The 21701-nt window shown below is 43.6% G+C and overlaps 5 protein-coding genes across 11 annotated transcripts; 4 read left to right on the top strand and 1 right to left on the bottom strand.

The window, feature by feature from the left end:
* Positions 1 to 74: 74 nt before the first annotated feature.
* Positions 75 to 2701, bottom strand: mkrn2 (makorin, ring finger protein, 2). The gene is made up of 9 exons (XM_087800495.1): positions 2405 to 2701; positions 2148 to 2276; positions 1952 to 2076; positions 1596 to 1888; positions 1423 to 1488; positions 761 to 909; positions 591 to 701; positions 372 to 516; positions 75 to 309 (listed from the first exon to the last, which is right to left on the bottom strand). Exons 1-9 carry the CDS (start codon positions 2428 to 2430, stop codon positions 109 to 111), a joined length of 1245 nt encoding a protein of 414 aa, XP_087656621.1. The 5' UTR covers positions 2431 to 2701; the 3' UTR covers positions 75 to 108.
* A 45-nt stretch (positions 2702 to 2746) lies between these two features.
* mkrn2os.1 (MKRN2 opposite strand, tandem duplicate 1) lies at positions 2747 to 4131 on the top strand. The gene is made up of 4 exons (XM_087800496.1): positions 2747 to 2971; positions 3546 to 3592; positions 3659 to 3821; positions 3882 to 4131. The coding sequence occupies exons 1-4, from the start codon at positions 2763 to 2765 to the stop codon at positions 4129 to 4131; spliced, it is 669 nt and encodes a 222-aa protein (XP_087656622.1). The 5' UTR covers positions 2747 to 2762.
* Positions 4132 to 4296: 165 nt separating this feature from the next.
* Positions 4297 to 5410, top strand: LOC148070048 (MKRN2 opposite strand protein-like). Of its 2 annotated transcripts, none has more exons than XM_087800498.1 (4): positions 4297 to 4487; positions 4791 to 4840; positions 4929 to 5070; positions 5133 to 5410. In XM_087800498.1, exons 1-4 carry the CDS (start codon positions 4297 to 4299, stop codon positions 5356 to 5358), a joined length of 609 nt encoding a protein of 202 aa, XP_087656624.1. In that variant the 3' UTR covers positions 5359 to 5410. The 2 variants fall into 2 exon arrangements, with proteins under 2 accessions (XP_087656624.1, XP_087656623.1); XM_087800497.1 differs by having other exon boundaries at positions 4902 to 5070.
* Positions 5411 to 6208: 798 nt separating this feature from the next.
* On the top strand, positions 6209 to 10304 carry tsen2 (TSEN2 tRNA splicing endonuclease subunit). 2 transcript variants are annotated; one of them, XM_087800236.1, is made up of 12 exons: positions 6209 to 6410; positions 7227 to 7293; positions 7352 to 7391; positions 7450 to 7629; positions 7696 to 7819; positions 7882 to 7941; positions 8005 to 8055; positions 8569 to 8713; positions 9470 to 9506; positions 9587 to 9698; positions 9778 to 9867; positions 9938 to 10304. In XM_087800236.1, the coding sequence occupies exons 1-12, from the start codon at positions 6240 to 6242 to the stop codon at positions 10004 to 10006; spliced, it is 1146 nt and encodes a 381-aa protein (XP_087656362.1). In that variant the 5' UTR covers positions 6209 to 6239; the 3' UTR covers positions 10007 to 10304. The 2 variants fall into 2 exon arrangements, 1 of the variants encoding a protein (XP_087656362.1); XR_015712899.1 differs by lacking the exons at positions 9778 to 9867; positions 9938 to 10304 and having other exon boundaries at positions 8005 to 8509; positions 9587 to 9686.
* A 767-nt stretch (positions 10305 to 11071) lies between these two features.
* Positions 11072 to 20824, top strand: LOC148070046 (RNA-binding protein 39-like). 5 transcript variants are annotated; one of them, XM_087800234.1, is made up of 16 exons: positions 12097 to 13992; positions 14071 to 14126; positions 14198 to 15326; positions 15706 to 15752; positions 16614 to 16787; positions 16846 to 16899; positions 16973 to 17090; positions 17150 to 17302; positions 17367 to 17504; positions 18653 to 18718; positions 18776 to 18980; positions 19039 to 19125; positions 19217 to 19322; positions 20221 to 20326; positions 20392 to 20470; positions 20542 to 20824. In XM_087800234.1, the coding sequence occupies exons 3-16, from the start codon at positions 15321 to 15323 to the stop codon at positions 20643 to 20645; spliced, it is 1443 nt and encodes a 480-aa protein (XP_087656360.1). In that variant the 5' UTR covers positions 12097 to 13992; positions 14071 to 14126; positions 14198 to 15320; the 3' UTR covers positions 20646 to 20824. The 5 variants fall into 5 exon arrangements, with proteins under 5 accessions (XP_087656357.1, XP_087656361.1, XP_087656360.1 ...); XM_087800231.1 differs by lacking the exons at positions 12097 to 13992; positions 14071 to 14126; positions 14198 to 15326 and adding exons at positions 11072 to 11174; positions 11611 to 11668; XM_087800235.1 differs by lacking the exons at positions 12097 to 13992; positions 14071 to 14126 and adding an exon at positions 11611 to 11668 and having other exon boundaries at positions 15263 to 15326.
* The last annotated feature ends 877 nt before the right edge of the window (positions 20825 to 21701 follow it).

The following is a 21701-nucleotide window of genomic DNA, read 5'->3' as shown; positions in this document are numbered from 1 at the left end:
TCTGTTGACCCACTTGAACCACTAAAAGAACCAACAGTTTTTTTTGCATGAAAGTGAAACAAGTTCAGACGCAGTAGAGTCCAAGATCCAGATTTAATACACAGCTGATCAGCCAGAACCGTCAACACCCTCTCCAGGAAGTCCGGTCCAGTCGGCACGCTCCGGGCTCGGGTCCGGTTGGCTCGGGCCGGACATCTGCATGAAGAGCTCCTGCAGTTCTGTGATTTCGCTCTCTTGGTCCTGCAGGCCTGAGGACGGGTTTGTGTCCCGCTCATGGATGAAGTCCCACAGACTGACCCGGTTCATGAACTGAAAGACAAGACTCTGGTGAGGGCCCGGAAAAAAACATGAGTACGTCAGTGAGGACTCACCCGAACATTCCCCTCTGAGCTCAGCTGCTTCCTGGGTCGGTCTGGTTCTGCCAAAGTCCCGTCTGGAAACGCATGGCGGTACAGACACTTGGCTTCGAAAGGGCATGACCCCCGACCCTGGTCGAAGAACCGGCAGGACTTCTTCCTGTGGGGGGCGGAGTCAGAAATGAAGCGGTTCTGGATCGGTGTCAAAAAATAAATCAGAACAACTCAACTCACCCGACTTCTGTCTTGAAGAGTTCTATCAGCTGGTTCTTTTCGTTCTGATCCTCGACCCAGTACACCGACGGGATGACGAACTCCGAGATGATCCGACACTCCGGACAGGACCTGCTCGACAGAAGCCACATGAGGACAGAACCAAGACTTAGAGGACTCGCGACTCGTACTTCACGATCTGGTTCTGGAAGGTCCGCGTGCAGCGCCACTGACGGATGCAGCCCAGACAGAAGGTGTGACAGCAGGACGACAAGATCCCGAACCTCCGCTCCGAGGGTCTGATCTTCTGGACCACCACCTCCATGCAGATGGAGCAAACCTGTACCAGAACCAGAACGTCAAGTCCTCCCAAACACAACCAGAACCAATTTAACAGTTAGAGGCTCAGGGCTCGACTGGATGAGTCTGGTACGATTAGAATATCAAACTCTATGTGTAATAAAAATATTCACTTTGAACATATTTGTTCACTCAATTATTCAAAAATAATTAAATAAATGTAACTTTCCAATGTGGAAATTATCGGATTGAATTATTATTCAGGTTCCTTAATAATTAAAAAATTAAAAAAATTAAAAAATAAAACGTTTTCTAAAATGGGTTTTTGTTTTTACATAGTTTTATATACTGAAAAGTACATTTTTTAAATTAGCAGCCTTTTAACTTGTATATAAAAATGTTGATATAATAGTGTCACCATTAATTTAGAATGACCTTTAAAATATACACATTATTTTACCCAATTATTCAACAAAATAAGTCAATGCTTAAAACAACATTTCAATACAATCATTAAACACTTAATGTTATATTCAACAGAACCAGAACCGACCTTGTCTTCGCTCAGCTGTGCAGCAAACGCCTTTTCCATGTCGACCTCGAAGTCGTGGAGACACTTCTACACACACATACACACAAACACACACACAAACACACACACACACATGTGAGAGATGTGCACACACACACAAAGAGAATCCAACACACAAGTACCATCACACACACCTTCCTATGTTCTCTGTTCTGGGCCGGGTCGTGAGGATGCAGCACCATCAGTCCGCACACGTCACACGGGTTACCGTGGAGATAAGGACAGGTGTCGCCGTGGTAACACTGCCCGGCGGCGGCGAAGGGACACAGGAGCTGTGGGGGGGCGCCGCACTCGGCGCCGGGCGCCCCGAGGTTCCACCCGGTGTCCTGCTCCGGATCCAGCCCCGACTTGGTGGCCTGTAGGTAGGACTGAGGGGTCGGCGGCGCCGGATCTTGGCTCCAAGGCACGGGACCACCAGCGGGTCCACCTGAGACAGAGATGGACGCGTCACATGACCCCGCGGTGAGATCCTGAAGCTTCTGGACTTTACCCATCTCTCTCTTCATCCCTTCTTTCCTGACCGGAGCAGAAGTGGCGCCTCGGACCGGCCGCTCTCTCGGGTCCATGCCTCCCCCTTCTCCCCCTCCTCTCCCCGGAAGCTTGACGTGGTCATACCTGGGGGACAGGTAAAGGGTCAGAGACGGATAAGGGGTACGGACACCTTCAGGTGTTTTTTTTTTTTTTACCTGCAGCGGTCCCCGTAGCTGCAGATCCCTCTCTGGTAGAACTTGCAGATGGCGGAGGGGCGGCTGTTGGCGAGGTCGTGGGAGAAAAGGCAGCTGCTCCCCTCGCGACACACGCCGTGGAGGAAGTACCTGTGCGCGCACACGTGACGTCACCGTCAAAAGCATGTTCCCGTCGAGCGACACCTTTGAACAATCGCGCCGACGAACAAACGCGGGAACATCGCACGCGCTCGAGCAACGAGCGCGCGGGGACTCACCTGCACGTCACGTGTCTGGTGCTCATGTCTCGGCGCGGTTCTGTCCGCGGCGGATGGTTCGGTGAGGACCGTGCGCGGGCTCACAAAAGGTTCTGGTTCGCCGTTGACTCTTTCACTCGGACAACGCCGCCATGACGCTTTAACCGGAAGTGCTCCGACTAGCTTGGGCTGATGTCGTCACTCGATGACTTCCTCGACAATCTAAAATACTGGATCCGACGCGGGTTCGGTTCTGGACCGCGGTGTGAGATTTAATTCGTCAACCGTCGAGGGAATCTCCTCTTTTCCTGACGTTTATTTGAAAGTCACGTGGTGCGAGGTCAGCCCACAACTTCCGGTGTGATCCGCCTGTGTCGTCATGGAGCTCCGGGACCTGGTTCGGTTCCGACACTGCGGGCGAACCGTGTTCGTGTTGGCGGACTCTCCCGTGCGCTGTCCGCACTGTGGTCAGGAGGTTCGGTTCGGACTGAGCGACGCTCCGGTTCGGGTCCAGAGTCCAGTGGAAGATGGACACGGTACCAGATGCTGCTTCCTCGTGACGTCACGGCTCGGACTTGCTGGACTCAGGTGAGATTTAAATGTTTTTTACCTTCCAAGTCATTAGAAGACTGTCATGGCCGCCCGTCTCCATGGTGACGGTCGAAAAGAGTTTTCCGTGACGTCAGAGGTGTGTATATTGAGCACCTTTATAGACATAATATAATAAATGAGAGAATAAACTTTACAGAAACACATTTTGTAACAATATAAAATATACACCCAAATATAAGTACTTTTGTGATAAAATATAGAATGTCCAAATAATACATTTTAGAAAATTACAAATTAATAATAATAATAATTTAAAAAGTAATTCCAAATTGTTATTTATTTTTATATTTATATATTGATAACATTCATCCCATTAATATATCGGGATTTATTGAAAATTAACACTTTTATGTAAATTATGTCAAATTGGACGTGAAAGTATTAAACACATACTTTTTTTTTGACTGCCTTACAACAAAATAAATACTAGGAGGGTTTTTTTTAATTAAGATAAATATTATGTTGCTTTCAATTTTAAATCCAAATCTTTATAGAAGAACTTTAACTTTCTGCACTTTGACCTTTGCTCACTTTCTTTTTTTCTTCTCAGGGATGAAAAGGAGGAGGAGCTTCATGTGGGCGTGTCCAACTCTGCAGGTGCGTCTCTCTTTGTCACGTTGGCTTTCTAAATTCGAAGGCCTAAAGGTCAGATGTCGCCCACAGGTGTGGTCTACAGTTATACAGGGTCTGGGGTCCAGAGACAGCAGCAGGGCTGGACACACTGTCTGGTGGTTCCTTCGGTCTCTCTGAGTCTCCGTCAGTCGGGGGTCCAGTGGGACAGAGAGCTGGAGAAGTACGCCGCCCAGGACTGCTGGACCCCCGAGAGGTCAGTGTGTGACACCTGGACCATCAGTGGACCGTCTTCTCCTCACATTGTCTGTCCCAGGTTCGAGGAGCAGAGGTGGTCCGGCTCATGTTGCTATGGTTTCGCCCTCGGCTTCATCAACCAGGTGATGATGTCGGAGGGTAAGCGGCCAATCGGCAGCCAGGATTTCACGGCCCGGTGGGTGCTGCCGAAGACGGAGAGCATGCAGAAGTTCATGACCTTGTTTGAGCTGGTTTGTCGTCATGGTTACTGGAGCATTTCTCCAAACTCCAGAAGCACAGAGCCCCGTCACTCTACTGCCCCCTGCTGACTGGAGGGAGTCCAGCACGCCTCTAGAGTCTGACCTGCGGTGCCGTGGTGACACTTTCACATTAAACATGCAGAAATAAACCTGATAGGTCCGTCCAGCTGTGATGTGATCAGCAGCAACTGTCGCCTAGCAACCAAAGATACACAGACAGAAGTCAGGCGAGAGATGGAGCGTTGTGTGCTCCGCTTCTCTCACTGCCACTGCAATGTCTTCTGCTTTCAACTTCCTGCCGAGTGTCCGAGCTGTGGAGGAGAAGTGGGAGGTCAGCACCTGCAGGAGGCGCCGGTCAGTCTCCCCCCGCCTCTCACCGATGGACACAAAAGCTCCTGCTCTCTCTTGATCACATCCACAGACAGGTACATGATATGGAAGTATATCAGTGGCGTCAGAATATTGAACGGTAAAATATAATATTTTAAATGTTGAAACTTTTTTTTTTCTATTTTACATAACTTGTTTTTTAAGCACTTATTTAATTTCAAACTTAACAACATAGAAATAATAGAATTTTCAATTAAATAAAACTAAAAAAAAGCTTCAATAAATTCAACCATTCAATATTCTGATGTCACTGATATACTTCAATACACGTACAAATAAACAAATGTATAAATAAAGAACGGATGGAGATGATTCGTGTGTGTTTATGTGTGTGTCAGAGACTTCAACGATTCCTCAGAGCTTCATACCGGAATCTCAGACACCTCAGGTAAATAATGACAGTAATTACCACCAGGGGGCGCTCTACGAGTGACGCTAACTGTCTGTAGGTGTTGTGTACAACTACACTCGTGAAGGAGTTCTCAAGGACACCATTGGGTGGGAGCAGTCCGTCAGCATCCCTCTGGTCCGGCCTGACAAGTTCTCGCTCCTGGCCCAGTGGGACCAGTACCTGAAGACCTTCTCCTCCAGTCCAAGCTGGGATCCCACCTGGCACAGGTGTCACACCTCATGATCCCACGATAGACGACCCGGAACACTGATGGTTCTTGTGTTTTCAGTTTCCACCCGGACAACCACAACTGCTTCAGCTTCTGTCTTCAGTTCATCAACAGCATCCTGCAGGTGGAGGGTCGTCGACCTTTGACCCCAGATGTCTTCATTCAGACCTTCGTCCTTCGCAGGATGACGAGGGTGTCCAAGTTCCTGCGTCTGTACGCTCACCTTCACGCACACCAGTACTACATGGAGGACCGGCGAGAGGATGGAGAGAGACTGGAGCTCTGAAGGACCAGAGCTTTGTATGATTGACTGTTTGATCATGTGACCCCATGACCTCACAGCGTACTCTCAAGAACACAAATGTGAACTCGCTGAAGAAGCTGTAAAATAAAAGCTTTAAATTCTTCATGTTTGATCCTCAATATCTTATGCAACGATGGCATTTAATTTATCAGGTGATTCGGGTTCAAGCATTTTTTTAATGTTTTTTTTTATTCGTCCCAAGTACACAACGTTGCATCTTACATTGTTATTTAAAAAAGAAAATAAGATAAATTGACACTTATCCTTAAGCGAAAAAAATTTAACAGAAGAAGCCAATTAACTTTATAGAGAAGTAAGACAAATATATAAGAGAGTGAGAACCTATTTTATTAAACAATAACGTTTTAGATTATTATTTTATTGCGTTCATTTTAAAGGTGAATAGTTATAACAAAACTCCAATATGAACAAAAATGTTTAGTTTTGAACTAGATGTCTTAAGTGTGTATACTGTATATGTTTAACATTTTTTGTGAACTGCTGTCAAATTCTCCCTGTGTGGACAGAATAAAGCTCAATATCAATCAATTTCCCAAGAATGATGGACAAGTTGTCAATCAATTTGTTCTATTTTTCACAATACACAATACAGGACATTCTCCTTCTTCTCCAGATCATCGACAGTCGTGAAAATCATCCAAACCATTTACAAATGTAAATTCATGTGTTGTTGTAATAAAATGTATTTGGAATTACACTATTTACTTCTTTGGGCGGGAAAGTAAATTTTCTTGCATTTGACGACACCACGCAGAACCTGCCGGCAGGGGGCGCAGGTGAAAATGACAGCATACGCGAAGAAGACATTAAAGGCAGCGAGGAAAACGTTGAACTACAGCAACATGCAGGCGGAGTTCAAAGCTCCGCGGCGCCGCGCCCGAGTCCGCGAGGACTTCATCGCTGCGCTGCCGGTGACCTCGGAACAGGGACACGGCGAGCCTGTCCGGGCGGAGCTGGTCCACAATCACGTGCTGGTTTCTGGACAAGACCACATCCAGAGGATCTATGGGCAGGTATTGATCCAGAAAGAAAGTTACTAGTCGTTCCATGTTTTAGTCCCAACCATGCAGTGAGACGCACACATTAACCACGTTAACCAATCAGATGCCTGTATTCAGGCCCTGGTCAATCACATTTGTGTTTGGTTGGAGCTAAAACCTGGATCCACTTTTCTGGACCAGTTGAAAAAGAGCAAAGAAGAAGATCACGTTCTTCTTCTTCTTCTTCATCTCTGGAGGTCTCAGTTTGGAAGTATATCATTGGATTAGAATATTGAAATGTTAATTCTTGTTTTTAATTTTATAATTATTTAGTAATTCAATTTTAAAACACATAGTTTGACATTCTAATTCCAATAATAAAAATATATCTTAACGTAATGTTTAAAATTCGTAACCTTTTTTTTAATTCAATATAAAAGTGTTGGTATAATAGTGCAACCATCATCGACTGAGAATTCACTACTCCTGGTATTGTCATGAGATAACATCACATTTGTAATTACAACTTTTTTGAAGCATTAAATGGTTAATCTTTGAGAAATTGAATTTAATATTTTTTTATTGAACGTTTTATTTTAGTTTTTATTCAATAATTCGTATATTTTTTATTGAATTATATCATCTGAACTTTTAAAAAAAATGATATTTACGTTTTTATATGAACTTCACAAGGGGGCTAGTTCATTCATTTAGAAAAAAAATTCAATTGTTTTATTTAGAAAACAATAAATCACCATTTAATTAACAAATTATTGAATTAATCTATTTTTAAAAATAATGAACTGCTTTTAAACGTTTATATTCTAGTTCGTATTCTTGTTTCTTCAGGGCTTCTTTGGTAAGGGGATCTTGTCTCGGTCCAGACCAGAGTTCAGCTTCTTTGACCAGTGGAAGGGTGAGTTCTGAGCACTGTCAGTCAAGCTGGTGGACAGCTGACCTTTGGTCTGTTTCAGAGTACGAAGGTCGACGTCTACCTGTCCTGTCGGCCTCCAGGTGGGTGTCTCGCTGTGTCCCCTTCCTGACCACGTCACTCTAGAACTGTCACTTCCAGGTACCAGCAGCTGCTTTCGTGGGCGGAGCTGGCGCTCTCGGCTCAAGGATTGGATGCACCAACTGTCAATCAAATTCTGTACGAGCTGTCCAAGCCAGTGGAGGCGGAGGATGCAAGAGAAGAGGCGGGACCAATAAATGGCACCGACAGAAGCACAAAACGTCGGCGACTGAGTGACAGGTAGATTCTGGAACACTTGTGTGACAACTACTTCCTGTTCTGGTTCAACTCGCTTCCTGTTTTCAGTTTGGAACCCAAGATCCTCAGTCCGGATCGGACCTCCGAGCAAGACCAGGATACGGGACCTGGCGGTGTGAACCCTGGATCTGCTCCACGTGCCACACAGGTCCTGGTGTCTTCAGACACTGAGGTGTGTGTTCGTTTGTGTCAGAAGTTGTGTTTGTGTGTTAACATGTGTGTTGTTGTTTGCAGGTGAGTGTGCGTCGCTGCCTTGTCATCCTGCTGGACCACCTGCAGCTCAGCCCGGAGGAGGTGACTAGACCCGCCTCTGCTGCTCAGTCCTGAGACTCATCAGTGTGTGTGTGTCGCCCGCAGGCCTTCTTCCTGGTCTACAGTCTGGGCTGTCTGTCTGTCTCACTGCACCAGGTACGTGTCTGTCTGTCTGTCTGTGTCACTGCACCAGGTACGTGTCTGTCTGTCTGTCTGTGTCACTGCACCAGGTACGTGTCTGTCTGTCTGTCTGTCTCACTGCACCAGGTACGTGTCTGTCTCACTGCACCAGGTACGTGTCTGTCTGTCTGTCTGTCTCACTGCACCAGGTACGTGTCTGTCTGTCTCACTGCACCAGGTACGTGTCTGTCTGTCTGTCTGTCTCACTGCACCAGGTACGTGTCTGTCTCACTGCACCAGGTACGTGTCTGTCTGTCTGTCTGTCTCACTGCACCAGGTACGTGTCTGTCTCACTGCACCAGGTACGTGTCTGTCTGTCTGTCTGTCTCACTGCACCAGGTACGTGTCTGTCTCACTGCACCAGGTACGTGTCTGTCTGTCTGTCTGTCTCACTGCACCAGGTACGTGTCTGTCTGTGTCACTGCACCAGGTACGTCTCTGTCTGCCTGGGCCAGGTGTGGACTTTATGTCTTTCCTCTGATTGGCCAGGAGCCTCTCTCGGTGCTCCAGCTGTGGCGAAGGTTCCGGTCGTCAAGCGAACACTTCGTCTGCACGTACGCAGCGTATCATCACTTCCGCAGTAAAGGTTGGGTGGCCAAGGTTGGGGGCGGAGCCAAGTACGGCGTTGATCTCAGTAAGTCTTACTCGCACGTATGGAAGTTTAACAGTGTCATCACAATATTAAATCATTGAATTTACAAATGTTGACACCTTGAATATTTTTATTAAATGGTTAATTAATTTGTTTAGCTTTGAACTATTTTATTGAACAATTTAATTATTATTATTGAATCCTTTGTATATTTTAAGGTTGTATTTGTTGTTTAATTAAATAAAAAGAAATATTTTCAAAATGTTTTTTTACACACAGTTTCATATTCTTATTCCAATAGATAACGAAATAAATCAAAATTCACCATATTTTATTGTAGTCTTTTTAAATTAAATATTTTGCAATACAAATTCAATTAAAATAAGCACAATTCAACAGTTGAATTTAAAAGGCTACGTATTAAATAAGTTCTTGTTATTGGAATTAAAGTATCAAACATGTTTATGTAAAAAACATTTTTTATCTAAGAATTATTTTAGACATAAAAAAAATCTTTAAATGTAAAAATTATTGAATATTATTATTTGAAACAAGCACATTTTGAATAAGAGGTTTAATAGTGCCACCATTTAATTCCATTCATACAAACACCTTCAGCTCTGTCATCTTGTTCTTTCTCTTTATTTCTCTTTGTTCTTGTTCTTATTTTATTTTGATTATTTTTTTTATGAAAAATTGCTGTATTTGCTGTGGATAATTTGGGAAAAAAACTTTAATTAAAAATTTAAATAAAGTTCTACCTAACCTAACCTAATTGTCACTTTCGTTTTGTTGCAGTGTTGTACAGAAAAGGACCACCGTTCTACCATGCCAGGTAAAGTACACACAAACTCCTACTTACGCACTTACACTGATGCACTGTCACACTCTCACACACTTGTGTTTTCCCTGAAGCTACTCTGTGGTGGTGGAAAAAGCAGACGATGCGTTCACTGGCTCGGTGCGTCGTCCCTTCTCGTGGAGAACTCTGGCAGCTCTCAGCAGAATCACGGCCAACGTTTCAAAGGTGTGTGTGTGTCGTGTGTGTGTGGATGATGACCCTCTATGTGCAGAAAGAGTATGTTCAGATCTGTCGTGTTCTTCAGGAGCTGCTGTTGTGTTACGTCATCTTCCCGGAGGACGTGTCGGAGGAAGACCTGGACTCACCCGTGTGCTTGAGTAGACTGAAAGTTCAGGTGACGCTCGATCACATGACCCTCTGACCCCTCCAGGTGGACCTGAGATTAACGATGATGTCATCCTCAGGAAGTGGTGGTGAGCAGGTGGGTGTCCTCCAGGGAGCGAGCCGACCAGGAGGGGGCAGAAGAGATTTGACTGATGGCATCACTTGACCATGTGAAGGACGCCGAGGACGCTTGTGGACGACTGTTGTCGGCCCTGGTTTGCTCACAGATGAATAAATGAAACACAGACACACACACACACACACACACACACAAGTGTGCCACACAACGCCTCCTGATGTTGTGTACTTGAAGTTGTTGTGAGACGGAAGTGTGTTTGACAGACATGAGCGGAGCTCCTGACATCTTCTGAAGACCCTCAACAATCTACCTTCAATATTTAATTTTAAAAATGTTTGTTTTGTTGTATATTAAAAAATCCAATGCAACTTTTAATTTTTCTTTTTTTTATATATTTATTTTATTTTAAGTGCTGCTGCTGATGTTTTCACCGGTAAAAAGTTTGGGGTCACCACAAAAGTTCCGAGGTCAAGTCACAATAAAACATTTTTTTTTTTAAATTATATTAGATTGTATGTCCACTTAAATGCTATGTTGCTTATTTTTTGCATTTGATCTTATGCATGTTTTATATTCTATACAGTCTTTACCACAATTTCTGTGTTGAGTTGACAAGTATTTCCATTTTGAGTCTCTCGGATTACCGAGCACATTATCTGAAAGAAATAGTCCAGACATCCTGTAAAGAATAATGTTTTTGGCTTCGTTCTTGTTCTTCCTTCAAGAAAGAGTTGTCTTCTGGCTCAGCTCTGTCTTCACCTCTACAGATACACGCTGCATGGATCTGTCCGTCTGTCTTCATCCTCCATTCATCCTTCATTCATCCTTCATTCATCCTCCATTCATCCTTCATTCATCCTCCATTCATCCTCCATTCATCCTCCATTCATCCTTCACTGCTGAACAAGACTAAACAAGACGTTTGAAATCCGTCCACCAGGGGAGGATCTCATGACGCACCCGGGATAAATATAACAGCGCTTACTAAAAATAGAATTTAAAAATATGTATCGTAAAAATATTTGAATTCATCTCCTCGATCAGAATTAAAGAATCTCTTACATTTATTTTCGGGTCCAAAATGACCCAGATAAAAAAAAAAAAGTAAACTAGCGTCACCAGCGCGAGATTATCGCGAGAACACAGTAACTTCGCGGACCAAAGCCCTGATCCGGGCCTACAATCGTCAGACCCAAGACACATCTTTTCTTCAACGTTGAGCGAGGAATACGTGTGAGGTGAGAGCAAAATGCACTTCTCAGTGTGGATCCGGACTCTTGGAGTATCTTCCTCCATATGTGGCTTCCGTAGCGGCGGTTAGCATGGAAGCTAGTAGCCCGCGTCGGTATTAGCAGTTAGCTTAGCATGTCTCAGAGACTTCACTTCCAGAAGCTTCTACTAAATAAACCGCAACTTTGGAATCGAAAATTCGTATTTTTAAGATTAATTCTAATAATCCCCAACCTGGTGATGTTTACTTTTCTGTGGTGTATAAGTTTTGTTGGGATGAGGTCAAAGGTCCAGTGTTGAGGATTAATAATAATAATAAAAACTTTCATATTTTCTTTAGTATATATTGAGTTTATTGAACACATCTGTAGGCTCGTGAATGTGACTTGAACAGAGATGGAAACCCTGCCATGCGTGCTCATGTTCTCTGGACGTGTGTTGCAGGAGCATCATGTCAGACGACCTGGACATCGAGGAGATGTTGGAGGCTCCGTTCAGAAAGGTGAGCTCCAGTCCTCCGTGCGTGTGTGTGTGCGCGTGCTCGTCAGTCAGACTCTGCTGCTGCTCCCACTGCCACTGGTGATGTCTTTTAAAACACCTCCATCCTGTGCCTCATGACCAGAGAAGATAGATCTACATGTGTGTGACGGTCCTTTCGCTTCTCATTGTTTTTACCTCGTTCTGTTGTCCAGTCAGAGAAGAAGAAGTTCAGTTTCGTATCTGGGTCACTTGTTGTTACTTCTGTATCGCTCAGGGAGGGACTGAACCAGAATCACACTTCCTTTTGAGAACAACCGAACCTGGGTTTATGCGACGCAAAGACGAGCTGCTCGGATCTTCACAACATCCGTGTCTACAGTTGTTCTATCATTTTCAGAGCGAAAGATCCTTAAACTCCTAAAGGGTTTGTTCTCTGAAAATTCACAAATTTTCATCTCACCCTCGTGTTGACTAAGGGTTGGGAGTATTCTCTGAGTCACCTGTTCCTTTTTAGAATTAGACAGTAGACTGGATGTTACAGACGAGCAGGATTGGATGTTTTTAGATGTTTTTAAGTCTCTTTTTTTGGATGAAGACAACTGAGCTCCAGTCGCTACATTAAAATAAACAAATCTTTTTGTCTATAACTCTTAAAAAGAACCGATTACTCTGAAAAAAATCCCATCCTTTAGTCGTCATGAGGGCAAGTAGAAAATCAGTGAATTTGGGGTGAACCATCACTTTTAAAGTAAACTTTTGGTGAAGACATTTGCTGTGTCTCAAATCGCATACTTCTCTAAGTATACTAGAAGTTAGTATGCATCAGGATAGTGTGCATACTAACTAGTACGCAAATTCTCAACAGATGGTACGTCTCAAATCAAACACTGCTGCTACACACTAACCGGAGATCACATGACAGCTTCTTCTTCTACTTCTATTTAACGATGTTTCAACCAGCTGTTTGAACACTATCGCCGACAGTTTGGAAAAATAAATAAAGAAAAAATATGAGAATCTAAATATTGGCGAGATATTTAAGCTGGTATCAGCACCGAAAACGTATCATACTCCTGCTGCTGAAAATGCACCTGTAAGTATATGTATGTGTATGTATATATATGACGTAAATTCCGTTTAAAACGTCATTGATGGCGGCCGTTTAGCACTAAAAATACTAACTTTGAGTACGCTAGTATGCGATTTGAGACACAACAATTGTCTCTCTCGAATCTTTAGTTCAAAAGCTGTTGACTAGTGGTGTAAGAAAATATCCATACACTTAAAGGGCACCTAATGTGAAAACCCAACTCTCCTGACTTATTATCACGAGTTGTAAATGTTCAAGTCGTCCTCTTCAACATGCAGTTGGTCATTCATCACAATGTTGTTTTGAAGTTATTACTTAATAAAGTTCTCGTCTGAAATCTCTCAGAATGGGAATATGATCGGCGAGCCTCTTCTGATGTCAGAATAGGGGATAATCCGCCTCCAAAAAGCTGTGTTATGGTTGTGCCGCCTCGGCTGCTAACAGTTAGCCGCTAACACAAGAGGCTGGTCAGACTCTCATGCAGGATGGATGACGAAGCCTGTGTTCTGTGTTGCAAGAATGCTGGGCTGTGTCTCAAATCGCATACTTCTCTTATACTAGAAGTTAGTATGCATCAGTTTAGTGTACATACTAACTAGTACGCAAATTCTCCACAGATAGTATGTCTCAAATCAAACTCTGCTGCTACACACTAACCGGAATTGAGGTGTTAGCTTCTTGTTCTTCTTCTACTACTATTTAAGGATGTTGCAACCAGCTGTTTGAACACTATCGCCACCTGCTGGCAGCACGTTTTGCAAGTTTGGAAAAGGAAATAAAGAAAAAATATGAGAATCAAAATATTCACAAGATATTTAAGCTGGTATCAGCAGCGAAGACGTGTGCACCTGTAAGTATATGCATATATATGCATTTATATATGATGTAACTTCCGTTTAAAACGTCATTAAGATGGAGCCGTTTAGGGTGGTTAGTGTCCATCGAACCATACTCAGTTTTGTGGGCGTTTTAGTGACAATTTAGTGTGCATGGCGCACTAAATTTCGCATACTAAGAATTGAGACGCACTTACGCACTAAAAATACTAACTTTGAGTACGCTAGTATGCGATTTGAGACACAGCACCGGTCTCGGCTCAGGCTCAACCAAGGAAGATGGATGAATGCATCAATGGGATGATTGTTGTTTTCAAACGATACTTTGAGGACTTGTGTTTCAAGACTGGATTCACCACCGCATGTGAAACGACGTCTTTTCCGAGTCTCTGCACGAACCCTATGAGAAAACGTAACACGGTAAGTAAGTGCAATGTAGTCATGTCGGCAAAGTTTGGTGTAGAATTCATATATACTAACGACAACAATATTTACTAGGCGGTAAACACAACCTGCATGTTCAGCGCAACACAAATCCTATTTATTTAAACATGGTGAGACTCGGCTCTTCTTTTGTTTTTGTAATGTGTACATGAAGCAGTAAACCTTATTTTAATTATTCTAGTCACTACCACCACTTGACCCCTGACCAATGAGAGCAGAGTGGGCGTGGTTGAATGGACGAGATCTCGTCTCAGTCAAAACGGACCTTTTCAAGTGGGCGGAGCTTTGGCACATTTTCTAATGTAAATATCTTTATTAAATGAGAGTTTTGTGCAAAAGAAAATGTACTGATGATTCAATAAAGGTCCAAGATCAATCGAAGAGACACTTAAATCAACACATTAGGTGCCCTTTAAGTATTGCGATTTTTTTTTCTTTTTTCTATTTTATTTCCCATGATACTGTGTAGATATTCAACACAATCACGTCTTTTATCATAACTGTTTTATGGTTTGAATCTTAACGTGCGTTTTAAGTTAAAAAAAAAAATTAAATTTACATTCACACAATTCCAAAAAAAATTTAAATTTACATTCACACAATTAAAAAAAAAAATTAAATTTACATTCACACAATTCCAATCTTTTTTTTTTCAACTTCGTCGATTATATCCTCTCATCCTCAGTCATTGCTGGGATTTCATAGTTACATAGCTGTAAAGGATGTAGAAACTTTTTTACTTAAAATCTTTTTTTTAAATATAAACAATAAAAGACCTATATTAAAAATAAAATAGGATTAAAAAAAAAAAAACGAAATCAATACAGTATATTGAAAATTAAATATCCTGTTTCAACATTTTTCGAACACCCCTACACAGTGCTGTCGTATCGACCCTGGAACTGAAATTCTTTAGTTAACGGCGGTTCACAGTCGGACTAGGAAAGATGAGTTTTTGTGTGGACTAGGCCTGAGTTGTAAACACCTGAAAACAAACAGGAAGTGACATGCATCTCAAGAAGGAGGCTTCATTTTGGCGCTTCCTCTCAGGACTTCCTGCCGTCCTCTCGCATGAAAACCAGGTGAGCGACTCATCAGGACTGTTGATGTTGGGCTCCGGCTAGACTCCTGGAGTCGGGGTGTGTCGAGCAGTAGAGTCTGTCTGATGGTTGTGATGATGATGATGATGATGATGAAGAGGGCGTGTCTCTGTCATGAATAAATGCTGGTCTATCTCTCTTCGTAGACTTGCCTAACGATTTCTCACCTCTACTCCCTGAATGCCAGTGTGATGTGTCACAGACATGCAGGTAGTAAAAGCCCCAGCATGCATTGCTCTACTGTGGTCCCCATGGTAATATGACTGAACAGCAGGGATTACGTGGGGCAGATGCAGTACGAGACTCTGGGGGTCACAGCACGTTTGCTCTCGTGTTAGTCTTCGGCTTTGACGCGCCCGGGGTCCCGGAGTCATCCTGGTGGTGGTCCTGCTGTCTCCCTCTGGACCCACAGAAGTACCTGATCAGACTGACTTGTCCTGACTTGTGACTCGCCCCCTCCCCTTTCAAAGTTTCATCCATCCAGACTGATGTTTGTTCTGATCTCTCCCCCTCTCTCTCCCCCCCACTCCTCTCTGACACCCGAATGTCGCGTCTGCCCCCTCATGCTCTTCTCTGTCGACCCGCTTAGGACGACAAGAATGCCAGTCCAGAGGTTCCAGAATCACGGATCAAGAGGTGGGTCGAGCATCAGAGTATATGTGTCGTCAAGAGTATTAAATGGGTTCATTTAGCAACTAAAATGTTGAAACTTACTGCATTTAAAGTTTATAATGCGTATAAAATGTATAAATATTAAAATTAAAAATACAAGAAGTACATTGATTTGAACTTATATTTTTAATGTAATATTTTAATATTTCAAGTATTCAAAAATAAAATGTCTAAATTCTGTGACGAATGTTTACATTTTTGGTCTTTTTAGTGCAATAAAAATGTTGGTATGATCGTGTCACCAGACAATACATTTCTTTTTTCTTTAAAAGACTACAAATTTAAAAAAAAAAAGAATTCAGAAGGTGTATTGAAATAAGAATGATAAATTATATTTATATAATAATTTATAAAGAAAATATTAAAATTAAACTATTTAAACCTTTTAAATGTACAAATGTATCATTTCTATATTGAAAGGTTTTATTTTTTTATTTGAATTCAATAATTTCTGGATTGGATTTTTTTTCTTTCAAATTAAATAATGAAATTGGAATATTAACATAATGTTTCATATTCTAATTGCAATAATTTAAAAAAAATGATTAATTGATTCATAGCAGTTTAAATTCAATGTTGGTATTTAAAAAATGTTGGTATAATAAAGCCACACACTTCTGATATACATTCTCTCAATTCAATTGTTTTTAATTCATAGCCTTTAAATGCAATGTTTTAATCATCGGAATTAGAATGTGTTGATAAAATAAATGTTGACAACATAATTATTAATAAAACAAATTAAATTCAATGGAAAAAAAAAAGCTAGCTTTATTCAATTTTGTGTCACGATATACTCCCTGACATCACTTCCTGTCCTTCTAGAAAAAAGAGGCGGAGCCACAGTCGCGAGAGGAAGCGCAGCCGAAGTCGTGAGCGGAAGAAGAGTCGCAGCAGGGAACGCAAACGCAGCCGAGAGCGCAAACGCAGTCGCAGCCGAGAGCGCAAACGCAGCCGCAGCAGAGACAGAGGGGGGCGCTACAAAGACCACCACAAAACGTAAGTCACTGAAAATCCTGTTTGAGTTCCACGATATTCAACCGTGTCTGTGTTGCAGCATCAAACGTTCCAAAACCAAAAGTCCCGTCCGGCGGGAGAAGAGTCCTGTCAGGTGGGATCTCACTTCAGCGACGTTCTTGCAGAGCCTCGCTTCTCTCGACTAACTTGACTCGTGTTGTCGTCAGACTTCCCATCGGTAACCTGACTCCGGAGGAGAGAGACGCCCGGACCGTCTTCTGTATGCAGCTGGCGGCCCGGATCCGACCCAGAGACCTGGAGGACTTCTTCTCTGCCGTGGGGAAGGTAGAACTCTTGATTCCACCTCGGAGTGTTCCAGTGCTGACTATCTCTCTCCCTCGCAGGTCCGGGACGTGCGAATGATCTCGGACAGGAACTCTCGCAGGTCAAAGGGCATCGCGTACATTGAGTTCGTGGAGGCCAGTTCTGTCCCGCTGGCCATTGGACTGACTGGTCAGAGATTGTTGGGGGTCCCCATCATCGTCCAGGCGTCCCAGGTGAGACTCCCAGAACCAACCCAACCCCCCCTCCCTGCTCTGACCCACTCATGTCTGCTCTCAGGCGGAGAAGAACCGAGCAGCTGCAGCAGCTCTGAGTCTGCAGAAAGGAGCGACTGGACCCATGAGACTGTATATCGGATCTTTACACTTCAACATCACGGAGGAGATGCTGCGAGGAATCTTTGAGCCTTTTGGAAGAGTGAGAGACGCACACACATACTAAAGAACACACGCTCAAGAACACGTGCACACAAAAAACACACGCAAATACGTGCACACAAAAACACGTGCACACAAAAAACACACGCAAATACGTGCACACAAAAACACGTGCACACAAAAACGTTTCCAAAAAAGCTCATGCACTGTAGGAACACATGCACTTTAAGAACACATGCACTGTAGGAACACATGCACTGTAGGAACACATGCACTGTAGGAACACATGCACTGTAGGAACACATGCACTTTAAGAACACATGCACTTTAAGAACACATGCACTGTAGGAACACATGCACTGTAAGATCATATGCACTGTAGGAACACATGCACTGTAGGAACACATGCACTGTAGGAACACATGCACTGTAAGATCATATGCACTGTAGGAACACATGCACTGTAGGAACACATGCACTGTAAGATCATATGCACTGTAGGAACACATGCACTGTAGGAACACATGCACTGTAGGAACACGTGCACTTTAAGAACACGTGCACTTTAAGAACACGTGCACTTTAAGAACACGTGCACTTTAAGAACACATGCACTTTAAGAACACATGCACTGTAGGAACACGTGCACTTTAAGAACACGTGCACTTTAAGAACACATGCACTTTAAGAACACATGCACTGTAGGATCACATGCACTGTAGGATCACATGCACTGTAGGAACACATGCACTGTAGGAACACATGCACTTTAAGAACACATGTTAAAAGAACATGCACTGTAGGAACACGTGCACTTTAAGAACACGTGCACTTTAAGAACACGTGCACTTTAAGAACACGTGCACTTTAAGAACACATCGCACTGTAGGAACACATCGCACTGTGTGTTAAAAGAACATGCATGTTCAAAAAACATGCACTGTAGGAACACATGCACGCAAAAAAACACATGCACAGAAAAAAACAGGCACGTTAATAAAAGACAAAAAATAAACTCAGTCACACAAGCAAAAAATAAACTTGCTTAATCAAAAATAAACACACACAAGCGAAAATAAACACCCAAACAAGCAAAAACGCACAGAAACAGAAGCAAGCAACACATGCACACGAGCAAAAACAAACACACAAACCTCAAACCTAAAAACCTCTGTGTTTGTGTCTCAGATCGAGAACATCCAGCTGATGATGGACAGTGAGACGTGTCGATCAAAGGGATACGGCTTCATCACAGTGAGTCTTCACGGCTGGTTCTGCTCAGAAACGGGTTCTGTAAACACCGGTGCTCAGTTCTCAGATGCAGAGTGTGCCAAAAACGCCCTGGAACAGCTGAACGGCTTTGAACTGGCGGGCCGGCCCATGAAGGTGGGTCACGTGACCGAGCGCACGGACCCGACATCCGCTGCCTCCCTATTGGACAGCGACGAGCTGGACCGCAGCGGGATCGACCTGGGAACCACCGGACGACTGCAGCTGATGGCCCGACTGGCCGAGGGTGAGTTCTGTCCCGAGACGACCTGGACTGGTTCGGTGCTGACTTGTCCTGTGATCAGGTACCGGTCTGCAGATGCCCGCCGCTGCTCAACAGGCGCTGCAGATGAGCGGAGCCATCGCCATCGGAGCCATGGCCGCCGTCTCAGGTCCGTCATAATCCTGGTCCACTTGTAGAGAGACCTCAGTGTGTGTTCGAGTGTGTGTTCAAGTGTGTTTACAAGTGTGTTGTTCTTGCAGCTGCTATGAATCCTAACCTCAACATGAACTCTGCACCTGTGAACCTTCCTGCTCAACCTCTGGCTACACACTGTTTCCAGCTGACCAACATGTTCCAGCCACACAGGTACACACACGCAGACACACACCCGCACATGCACGCACACACAGATACACACACACACACACACACACAAAGCCACAGGTACACTCACGCACGCACGTAGGCACACACACACCCGCACATGCACGCACACACGGATACACACACGAAGCCACAGGTGCACGCACACAAGCACACACAACCGCACATGCACACACGCATGCGCACACGTATGAAGACACGGGTACACTCACGCACGCACGTAGGCACACACACCCGCACATGCACGCACACACGGATACACACACGAAGCCACAGGTGCACGCACGCAAGCACACACAACCGCACATGCACACACGCATGCGCACACGTATGAAGACACGGTTACATACACACACATGGGTAGACACATGCACAGTTACACACACACGCATGGAGACACAGGTAAACGCACATGCAAACGCACATGCAAACGCACATGCAAACGCACATGCACACGCACATGCACACGCACATGCACACGCACATGCACACGCACATGCACACGCACATGCACACGCACATGCACACGCACATGCACACGCACATGCACACGCACATGCACACGCACATGCACACACACATGCACACACACATGCACACACACATGCACACACGGTTAAACAAGCACATGGTTATACGCACAAAGGTATACACACACGGTTACATACACACACGATGCACACATGGGTAGACACACACAAGGTACACACACCCACACAGGTAAACGCATACACAAGGTACACACACACACAGGTACGCACATACACATGGTACACACAAAGGTACACATACACATGGTATACACGCGTCCAGACACACGACAGACACACTCTTAAACACACACCACACTGGTTCTCGGTCAACACTGTGTGTGTCTCAGGGAGGACACCCTAGGATGGGAGATGGAGATTCAACACGACGTCATCGAGGAATGTAACAAACATGGCGGCGTCGTCCACGTCTACGTCGACAAGAACTCACCTGAGGTAAAGACACCATGTGACTCCGTGGCGGCAGGACTCCAGGTGACATCTTTATGTTTGTGTGACAGGGGAACGTCTACGTCAAATGTCCGTCAATCCCGGTTGCCATGGCGGCGGTGAATGCCCTTCACGGGCGTTACTTTGGAGGTGAGAAGAGGTTTATCTAGAGGAGTGTTCGACCAATCACAGCCCAGCTCTGACATGATTCTTGTGCACAGGTAAGATGATCACGGCGGCGTACGTCCCCCTCCCCACCTACCACAAGCTGTTCCCCGCCGCCGCCACCGCCACTCAGCTGCTGGGCGCGCCCCTTCGCCGGTGACTCGCCTAAGGCCCGCCTCTTCCTGTTAACGGTCATCCCTCTAGGATCGCTTCCTGTCTGTCGATGTTGGCGAGGAAGAGTCCTGTCGTCTCGTCTCGTCTGGAGCCGTGTGATGATGAAACATTTGTTTTCTATTCTCACTTGAATTTAATCTGATTAAACTTTATTTTGAAATCTCAGATTTGATTTTCATGTGTGGATGAAGTATATGATTATTATCTATGTGTTTAAGAAGGATCTTGAACTCCAGCAATACATGAGATGAAATAAAAAACATTAGTTTATTTGTCTCTCAGTGGGAGGTTTGACTTGTCAGCAGTGAGTTTACATTAGAGATAGTGATTTATTAAATACTTATTTGGTTAGTATGCATACATGTATATATATAAATATATTTATACACACAATAAAAAACTATTACGATGTGGAAATATATTGTAGTAGTGCAGAAAAATACAAATACAACTGTCGGTAGTATTAAAGTTCATAGATAAGGATTGACGACAAATACCTCAAAGCAAATGTTTTCCTGCCAAATTTTTAAATGATGAACTTTAATCAATATACTCTTAATACTTGGAGCAGAAAGAAGTAAACAGTAGATCTGAGTTTTAAAGTTTTATTTAGGAAAATACCTTAATATTTCCATTTAAACCACAATTTACAATTTAAAGAACAATTTACTACACTATTCAAAAACAGTACATGGTTCATAAAAGATAAACCTCATGTATACTGCGTCAGTTGAAGTACTTTTCAGAAGAGGGAAATAAAGAGGATCTGAGAAAAAATACGCCCATTACTTAGAACACAAAGTCATACCTGCCCAACAATATTTAGTATTTTAAATAAAACTGGATTAATCATCTGAAACACGAGATAAAAGAGAAAATAAACATAAAAAGTCTTAATTATGTATGTTTTTCCAGAATAAAATTATACTGGAGATAATTATTATTTTTAATTATATAATCCATTTACATAACTGCCATAATTTGATTTGTAGAGATAGTATAATTTACTTTAAAAAAAAAAAAACAACTTTCGTTTAATATG

The sequence above is a fragment of the Callionymus lyra genome, chromosome 10, assembly GCF_982586985.1.
Source record: "Callionymus lyra chromosome 10, fCalLyr1.hap1.1, whole genome shotgun sequence".
Lineage (NCBI taxonomy): Eukaryota > Metazoa > Chordata > Actinopteri > Syngnathiformes > Callionymidae > Callionymus > Callionymus lyra.
The sequence above is the reverse complement of the archived record's forward strand: the minus strand, read 5'-3'. Positions and strand labels throughout refer to the sequence as shown.

What these genes read in the sequence shown, in the direction of transcription:
- LOC148070048 (XM_087800497.1), top strand. Translation starts at nt 4,297, where the DNA reads ATGGAGCGTTGTGTGCTCCGCTTCTCTCACTGCCACTGCAATGTCTTC. An exon ending in CGGAATCTCAGACACCTCAG is followed by an intron (nt 4,841 to 4,901) that starts GTAAATAATGAC and finishes AACTGTCTGTAG; the next exon opens with GTGTTGTGTACAACTACACT. An exon ending in TGGGATCCCACCTGGCACAG is followed by an intron (nt 5,071 to 5,132) that starts GTGTCACACCTC and finishes TTGTGTTTTCAG; the next exon opens with TTTCCACCCGGACAACCACA.
- tsen2 (XM_087800236.1), top strand. Translation starts at nt 6,240, where the DNA reads ATGCAGGCGGAGTTCAAAGCTCCGCGGCGCCGCGCCCGAGTCCGCGAG. An exon ending in TGGTGTCTTCAGACACTGAG is followed by an intron (nt 7,820 to 7,881) that starts GTGTGTGTTCGT and finishes TGTTGTTTGCAG; the next exon opens with GTGAGTGTGCGTCGCTGCCT. An exon ending in TGAGTAGACTGAAAGTTCAG is followed by an intron (nt 9,868 to 9,937) that starts GTGACGCTCGAT and finishes TGTCATCCTCAG; the next exon opens with GAAGTGGTGGTGAGCAGGTG.
- mkrn2os.1 (XM_087800496.1), top strand. Translation starts at nt 2,763, where the DNA reads ATGGAGCTCCGGGACCTGGTTCGGTTCCGACACTGCGGGCGAACCGTG. An exon ending in GGGCGTGTCCAACTCTGCAG is followed by an intron (nt 3,593 to 3,658) that starts GTGCGTCTCTCT and finishes TGTCGCCCACAG; the next exon opens with GTGTGGTCTACAGTTATACA. An exon ending in GACTGCTGGACCCCCGAGAG is followed by an intron (nt 3,822 to 3,881) that starts GTCAGTGTGTGA and finishes TGTCTGTCCCAG; the next exon opens with GTTCGAGGAGCAGAGGTGGT.
- LOC148070046 (XM_087800231.1), top strand. Translation starts at nt 11,618, where the DNA reads ATGTCAGACGACCTGGACATCGAGGAGATGTTGGAGGCTCCGTTCAGA. An exon ending in TACAAAGACCACCACAAAAC is followed by an intron (nt 16,788 to 16,845) that starts GTAAGTCACTGA and finishes TCTGTGTTGCAG; the next exon opens with CATCAAACGTTCCAAAACCA. An exon ending in AGGGATACGGCTTCATCACA is followed by an intron (nt 18,719 to 18,775) that starts GTGAGTCTTCAC and finishes ACCGGTGCTCAG; the next exon opens with TTCTCAGATGCAGAGTGTGC.
- mkrn2 (XM_087800495.1), bottom strand. Translation starts at nt 2,430, where the DNA reads ATGAGCACCAGACACGTGACGTGCAG. An exon ending in AGCTACGGGGACCGCTGCAG is followed by an intron (nt 2,077 to 2,147) that starts GTAAAAAAAAAA and finishes CCTGTCCCCCAG; the next exon opens with GTATGACCACGTCAAGCTTC. An exon ending in CTCTTCAAGACAGAAGTCGG is followed by an intron (nt 517 to 590) that starts GTGAGTTGAGTT and finishes CGCCCCCCACAG; the next exon opens with GAAGAAGTCCTGCCGGTTCT.